This window comes from Glandiceps talaboti, chromosome 8 (genome assembly GCF_964340395.1).
Source record: "Glandiceps talaboti chromosome 8, keGlaTala1.1, whole genome shotgun sequence".
NCBI lineage: Eukaryota > Metazoa > Hemichordata > Enteropneusta > Spengelidae > Glandiceps > Glandiceps talaboti.
In genome coordinates this window covers 1,263,467-1,271,833 of record NC_135556.1, presented here as the reverse complement: position 1 = coordinate 1,271,833, position 8,367 = coordinate 1,263,467, and the positions used below count along the sequence as shown (strand labels likewise).

The 8,367-nt window shown below is 36.7% G+C and overlaps 1 protein-coding gene across 1 annotated transcript; it reads right to left on the bottom strand.

Annotated features, from left to right (window-relative positions):
- Window positions 1-2,391: 2,391 nt before the first annotated feature.
- On the bottom strand, window positions 2,392-6,584 carry LOC144439525 (putative defense protein 3). Its single transcript, XM_078128824.1, has 4 exons — window positions 6,468-6,584; window positions 4,711-4,939; window positions 3,516-3,601; window positions 2,392-3,048 (listed from the first exon to the last, which is right to left on the bottom strand). The coding sequence occupies exons 1-4, from the start codon at window positions 6,580-6,582 to the stop codon at window positions 2,987-2,989; spliced, it is 492 nt and encodes a 163-aa protein (XP_077984950.1). The 5' UTR covers window positions 6,583-6,584; the 3' UTR covers window positions 2,392-2,986.
- Window positions 6,585-8,367: the final 1,783 nt, after the last annotated feature.

Below are 8,367 nucleotides of genomic sequence, written 5' to 3'. Positions count from 1 at the left end.
TGTACGCACTTTTTTTTTAATTATTTCATTTTCTATTGATTGGGTTCATTACCATCCACACAGCAGCAGCTTTGTCATCTTTCCAAAAACTACCTGTGCTTACACAGTGTGTCATGGTGCCGTATATCGTCTACGACTATTTTTGTCTCGTAAAATAAAATTTGAACATGCTGAAGAGAACTATGTCTAGGATTATCTTACAGTGAAAATTTTTGTTTTATTTATTTACTTATTTATTTATTTTGTTTTGATTTTTGACGTGGGAGCGTGACGTATTCACTCTACTGTGCTATGTCCCTTATGAACGTGTTTTCACCGCGATGTATGTAATTTTCCAGGTAGACACAACAATGGCAACATCATTGTTGCGTCTTTTTACATTGATTGCATCAGTGGTACATGTTATTGTATCAAAATAAAAGCAATCAACTCTCGGTAGTCTGCTTGAAAGCAAGACAAACAATCCGGACTACGCATGCATTACAAAATATTTGCAATGCCCCTTTCTGTTTTTAAGTCAAGTTTGTGTAAATTGTAAATTAATGATTATTCCTAGTAGTTTGGCAAAGTCATGTAAACAATAGGCTAGTGAGTTGGTTGCTTTCATTGTCTATCTTGCTTGTGTATATGATGTGTGTACCGCACACCGCATACCACTGCACTGCATACACACATAAATGCAGTGCACGTGACATGTGTGATTCCCGTGATAGCTATATATTGCTACATTGTATTACATTCTAGTGACGTCAGTCGACTTGCACGCGCACAGTATAACAGTCACCATCTTTATAACACTGGTCAGCAAGCCTCACGCCTTCACGACTCAGAAATTCTGGATAATAATATCGATATTCCCGATGATACTGTGATCCCCAACTATATTCAGTGTCCTTATCATTTGAATTTGGCACGTGTCACTGGGACCCGGCCGGAAATACGTACATACGCATATACGCACATCGTGTTGTCACTTGAGTTGGAGAATTTAAAGCAGGCAATATTTTATTGGATAAAATCCAAGTACAAATAATAATATACAGTATGGAGTCAACGATCATGTCAACTTGTACTCAAATGTATGTGTACGCTTACTTTGAAGATTTTGTGATAAAAGACTGAAGCTAGCTGCGTAGATGGAATTCTCAAGGACTGTTGGTATTTTAGGTATTTACAATTTATTCAGGCGATGTTAGAGTTTTACAATTGCTTAAGTATGATACAGATAATTTCAAAAATCATGAAACTTTGTTACACCTGATATCATCAACTAGTAGATGCCAACAGCAATGATGTTTTTTCCTAAATTTGAATTTTTTAAAAATGTTTTATGCTTAATTTTTCAAAAAATCAATATAATGTGGGTATTTTGGTTACCATGGCAACTGATGTTCATTAAATGACCACGGTTTTTGAACCTAGCATGACAAACTACCCTTGGTAGTGGGGTCAATGTGCAAATAAAAAGATATTTATCAGATTTATAATGTTATTTGTGAGATGTATGTGTATATAATGAAAACATAATTTTTACATCTACCATATGTTTCCATGGAAACAGCTATCCAATTTTCTACAATGTGTTACACCAGGTAACACTAACACATACATGTCTAATACAAGGAAATTTTTTCACTGTATTATCTTTTTTTCAATGTTTTATGTCAAATTTTGGAAAAATGATTAACATATTATGGTGATTTTGGTTACCATGGCAACAGATGTTCATAAACTACCACAGGTAGGGTGGTTAATATTCAAATAAACATGATCATTATAAAAATTATGATTTCTATATAATATTTATAATTTTTTCCCACTTCTTAATTTGTCATCATTTATTTTTCTGCATATGTTAATGTAAATATTGTAAATTTCCCTTACTCGACATTGTGTTAGAAGAGGCTCAACAATTTATCGAGTTGAAATAAAGTCAAACAAACAAACAAACAAACAAACAAACAAACAAACAAATACATAAGGAACAGTCCGAATCAATAAATGCAATCCCATGTTTCGAATCAAAATTCTTTATCAAGGATATTCTATTCCATAACATCTAGATATCTTGTCAGGTGGTAACGTACTATATGTCATGCCACAAGGTATCAAGATATACACCTACTTTAGTACAAGGTATCAAGTTATACACCTACTTTAGTACAAGGTATCAAGTTATACACCTACTTTAGTACAAGGTATCAAGTTATACACCTACTTTAGTACAAGGTATCAAGTTATACACCTACTTTAGTACAAGGTATCAAGTTATACACCTACTTTAGTACAAGGTATCAAGATATACACCTACTTTAGTACAAGGTATCAAGTTATACACCTACTTTAGTACAAGGTATCAAGTTATACACCTACTTTAGTACAAGGTATCAAGTTATACACCTACTTTAGTACAAGGTATCAAGTTATACACCTACTTTAGTACAAGGTATCAAGTTATACATGTACTTTAGTACAAGATATACACCTACTTTAGTACAAGGTATCAAGTTATACACCTACTTTAGTACAAGGTATCAAGTTATACACCTACTTTAGTACAAGGTATCAAGATATACACCTACTTTAGTACAAGGTATCAAGTTATACATGTACTTTAGTACAAGATATACACCTACTTTAGTACAAGATATACACCTACTTTAGTACAAGATATCAAGATATACACTTACTTTTATAGTACGAGATATCAATTTATACACCTCTGTAAAATGAGATATCAATTTATACACCTCTGTAAAATGAGATATCAATTTATACACCTCTGTAAAATGAGATATCAAGTTATACACATACTAAATCATCTCTCCCTCCTTCTATGCATGCCGGAAATCCTTATATAATTTTCGCTTCTAGTAACAAACCAATGTCACGTGACTAACAAAGTTATAAATGTTATTAATTATAATTGCGGACCATCACATATTAGCAATTGGTCGTGAAAGATCCAACACAATGTGCTTTTGTTTCACTGAAGAATAATGGAACTGATGCAGACCACAACCATTAGAAGTACGTTTAGACATGCCCCTGCAATAAAGAAAATTGGAAATAAAAAAAACATCAAGGTGCAGCTTGCAGAAACTCCAGACTCCAGATTGAAATTGTATACTAGTATATCCATAGTGGACGAAAACAATTTGTGTTTCATTCACAGTCCTTCCATGATACACATACATAATATAAACATTATATATCTACAAATACTGTTTTAACTCGGTAAATAGCCATACAGTATAGTAGCTTATGTTGGGAATTACTATGCATGAGAAGAACTATTTTTTAATCATAAGTTTTAGCCGTTATGTCTAATGATATTGAAAAAGGACTCCTTTACTTTAGAACGAGATATCAAATTATAAAACTACAAAATTATAAAGTTGCTGTAATTTACAAAATCACTTGTAAAACTCATAATAAGAAATTTAGAGCCATACAAGATGTATGCACAATATTACAATATATAGACACACATCAAGACAAACGGGAGAGATTACCTGTTTGGGCACCACTTCCATCTCCAGTTATCCCAGGGGATGATACCTTGACCCAGTAGACATCATGAGTCTCTGCCACTGTAACACTGCCATCAAAGGAAGTCAAACTGATTTGTTATAATGTAATTTCTGAATTTTGATACGTGATATTGTAATATAAATTTGTGACAGAAATAATGTGGGAAGTCTGTTATTTGTCGAAATCAACGTTAGTTTCTGCAATTTTTATCAAACCATGATGACTGACACCTCTACATCAGAGGTAGTAGTTAACTCAAGATGACACTCATAAACTTTGATTTTGTGCATATCGAACATTACCATACATATATCAAACTAAGACAGTGAGAAATTAAACTAAAATTAATGTATGAGACCACACAAGCGTTGCCTTACGTTGATATAATCACATTGTAATCACGATAGTGTGAACACCGTATCAGGTCGAATGTATGGCCACTTGAGGAAACTTATTATCAAAGTCACCATCCTTCCGCGAGGAGCTAAATATCAACTGACATAAACAAGCAACAACAAGAGTTTTAGTTTGCAGCTATTTTAGTTTGTTGATATGTCACTTTCTCATGATGTTGTCACTAGCTGTACCGTTCCCTCCAGCAGACCCACTCTTCTGGAACATCTTGTCACTTTACAATAACTATACATGACATCAAAATTTCTAATCTTTTATCATATCCTCAACTGTTAATGAGTTGTGTAGCATCACAGAACATTTCTTTAATTTTGTACTTGATTTGGGAATAATTTGCCACAAATGATGAGAAATATTTGGTATGATACATAAAAAACGTGTGGAACAATATAGACTAAGTCGGTGTTTGTAACCTATTAATTGAAAAAAATTACTTCATAAAAATATTACAAAGTTTGTTATTATCGTAATGAAGTATTTATAAAACAAACATGGCAAATTAACTACGTCATGTCCGGTCTGTACATACATCTAATTCCTTCTCCACATAATGAAGACCAATTACCATGCAATATGCTGATAACAAACACCGACTTGGTCTAAGATTACCATGCAATATGCTGATAACAAACACTGACTTGGTCTAAGATGTTCTTTCACATTATCAAATAAAAACAGTGCAATTATTGCTAATCTACTGAAAAATCCAAACTGAACGCCAATTTCTCATCCAAATGACCACTTAACATCTCGATAACTTACACAATTTCAACGTCCCCAACACCCTCATTAGGAGGATTCCATGTGTAAACAGAGTCCTCGTCCTTATCGTCATCACTTGAATGAGTTACAGCATCATCAGTATTCTCACACGAGATAAGTTGTGTACTGTTTGGAGGATTCATCCACGTACCGATGGGTGTATCGTCATCTTCATCTTTCTTTCGAGCTTGTATTAGAACGCCCTTATACTTGCCACCTTTAATGGTAACTGGAAATAAAACGTTCCGTCTGTTATTCGTAGTTTGTTTGTTTGTTTTTTACTCGTGACAGGCGCCGGGTACGAGCAATATACTTTTGGCCTGAATGGCTTCCCATACTAAGGTCGTTGGTGATATTTGCCGCCGGTTATAAGGCTGGGATCAGAATTTACGGCGGGGGGGGGGGGGGGGGGCTGGGGATAAATTATTTTAGTCAAAAGAAATTCGCAACCCCCCCACCTTCTCGCTCTCAAGAAGTGTCATGCCCCCCCCCCCCCCCGAAATGAACCCAAGAATTTTCGTACCCCCTCCCGGCTACACATATTAATGTGTCCCCCCCACTAGTTATAAACCTAAGTAGGGTTACATACATACACAAACGTTACGTAACTAAATGGACAAATAAATGGAGAAGGTAACATTATCCGATCAATGTCACATCAACAAATTATAGCTCTTCATTCCTAACTTTAAATGCTTTATAGATATAAAGGCCAGCAAGTTCCTTAATAACAAACTCGTTGTCACAGGACATTAAATCAATGAATTTGAAAAAAGGTCGGTTGTCTCCAATAATACTGTCGAATCTGCTTATGTCTAATTGCTTCGTATTTAAGACATACTGAAACAAAATGGAGTTCATCTTTAATATCTTGACATCTAGTCTATTGCCTTTGTTCCACTTTGTTGTACTAAAAATCACACTGAGTATGACCTTGACCGCTCAACAGAATGTTCAACCAAGTTAACATTACATTGTTGTTGATATTGACAATTGAGTTAGGGGAGAACCGTTTGATTTCCCGAGTGGGGGAGGGGGTTGGATGATGGGGAGGGGAGGGATTTGTCAGCATGTGAAGGAGAAAACAAATAATTTGATCCTGTAATGGCTTCAGAAAAAAAATTGTTCCAACAGACAGAAGTAAAAAAAATTGTTGCGATGGGCTGAAATCAGCAAAATTTGGGAATCCGAATTTCATTTTCTCTGGAGGCGCTAATATTTTCAATATTTGTGAGATCAGACAGCTCCTCATGGAATTTTTACCAGCTATCTCTTGTACATAAAATGTAAATAGTAGAAACATGGATTGTAAACTGCAACTTATTACTTGTTGCTTAACAGAACAAGTTAGTTGTGAACCAATGACATGTAGGTATAGTTATGAACCGCACGTTACAAAATTGGTAACCGAGAAATAAAAAAATTGCATGGAAAAAATAATTTGATGCAGGACTGACAATAGAAAAAAAATTGCTGTCACAGTGATGTGAAAAAATGTGCTGACATACCCAATTCGTCCACCCCCGCCCCCAGAAATAAAATGGTTCTCCCCTTAGTGTCCATGTATTGAGTACAATCGTCGACTTTAAATTCTACCTCAAATATTGTCCATCGCTTTGCAAATTTGGATATTCACGGACCGGTTGAACAAGATCAATCCCCAAATCCCCACGGGCCTATCCCTGTACCCCCCCCCCCCCTGACTTGGAAGACTGACCTGGCTGTATACCTTTCGGATTCGAAATATATAGAAATACCTTCAACTGGCTCTCCAGCCTCATACTTTGTAACGTTTACTTCCACAGTATACGGACTGTCTCCATTATCTTGAGGATTCAACGGATTATTATTATTCAGATGACCTGGTGTCATGGTCTTGTATGCGGAGGAGGGTGCTCCACTTCCATATCCAAGCACACAGGGAATGAAAAACAGGACAAGAGGGACGCAAACTACACTGATATCCCGTTCCATGATCAAATCCTTGGTATAAAGCTCACTGTACGACGCTTTCAGACTTTTCTCCCGAATTGAATATAGGTTTGTTCTCTCGCGGCCTACCGTATGCTGTTGCCATGACCACGGGACAGCCAATTATAGATAACGGGGTTGGGGTTGGGGTTGGGGTGGGGTGTCTCAGCGTTGAAGATGGCACATGTATACTACATATATTTATTAGATCACTCAATGGCACATTGTTTCCTCAGGACATTCATTCTCATCAAAATAATATTTCCGGTGGTGGGAATCTCATGAAACAGATGTGACTACCGCTATAGAAAATTAGAGACGTAACCGTTTAAGAACTGTTATAGTCATTCACCGTCTATCGATTGTCATCTTACCTATACAGCTAATGTAATATTCGGTAAGGTTGTACTTTGACGTGGTACCAAGGTTCAGCCCTCCATTAAAATCTTGTATGGGGTCAAGAGGGCCGTGGCAATGAAAGTTTTTGGATCGCAGTGCTCTATTTAATCAATCATTTATCATTGTCACTCTATAGTACAGGGTGCCATGGCAACGTGATATATATGTATATATATGTGATGTGTGTGTGTGTGTGTGTGTGTGTGTGTGTGTGTGTGTGTGTGTGTGTGTGTGTGTGTGTGTGTGTGTGTGTGTGTGCAATTTGACATGATTAGCTGCATCGGGGTTGAACTTTATTAAGTTCGTTCGTTTTTTCCCAAAAGGGACATGTTGGTTTCCCACTTTTGATTATTTTGTTCAAAACCTTCGAATCGTAATTGGTAGGTCGGTCTGCTGTTGAATACACCTTAGACAAATACATATGTGTTCGGAGTATGTGAATATACGACTCGGGTCATATGGAAATCAACGGAAGTGTAAAAAAAAACAAAACTGGATATGCTGACCGCAACTAATTATTATCATGGTAACAACGGTATAGAAAAGGCTGAATCAAATTATTCATCATGTTCATTGACATTCACAATGTGACCTTCATCGAAAGTACAACTAGCCCTGTACTCTAAAGGCAACCATTGTGTAGGTTAATGTTTCTTTAAGCGAGCACAACCCTGTTTGCTTATAGTAATTACAGGTGAAGTGGACAGGGGAATGGGGGCGGGTCAATTTTACAAATCAGTTCAGCGAGTACATGGGAGGTTCATGATTTAGAAAAAGGAATTAGGAGAGGATCACAGTTTACTATGAATTGTATTATCTAACATTTGCGATTTTCCAGTAAGATTCAGCCACTACCACCCGGGACTTCCACATCCCATCACTGCCACATTCCACACTGTCAGATTTTACTGTAACATTCAGCCACTACCACCATGGACTTCCACATCCCATCACTGCCACATTCCACACTATCAAATTTTACTGTAACATTCAGCCACTACCACCATGGACTTCCACATCCCATCACTGCCACATTCCACACTGTCAAATTTTACTGTAACATTCAGCCACTACCACCATGGACTTCCACATCCCATCACTGCCACATTCCACACTGTCAAATTTTACTGTAATATTAGAACATATCTGTCAAATCGCAGGTAGTTAGTTTTGATTTGAGGAGAGCAGTTGGTTTCACGGGAGTGAAGGGAGATAGAGTCCGGAGGATAGTGTGGTATATCGGGACGTCTTGGAAGGGATGTTTAGTCCGCCCATCTAGGGTTTGGG

Bases quoted from the DNA above. Each gene is read 5' to 3' on its own strand.
- LOC144439525 (XM_078128824.1), bottom strand. From the start codon at position 6,582: ATGACACCAGGTCATCTGAATAATAATAATCCGTTGAATCCTCAAGAT. The intron at 4,940-6,467 runs GTATTTCTATAT...TTTTATTTCCAG, and splicing joins GGCTGGAGAGCCAGTTGAAG to TTACCATTAAAGGTGGCAAG. The intron at 3,049-3,515 runs GTAATCTCTCCC...TCTTTATTGCAG, and splicing joins TGGAAGTGGTGCCCAAACAG to GGGCATGTCTAAACGTACTT.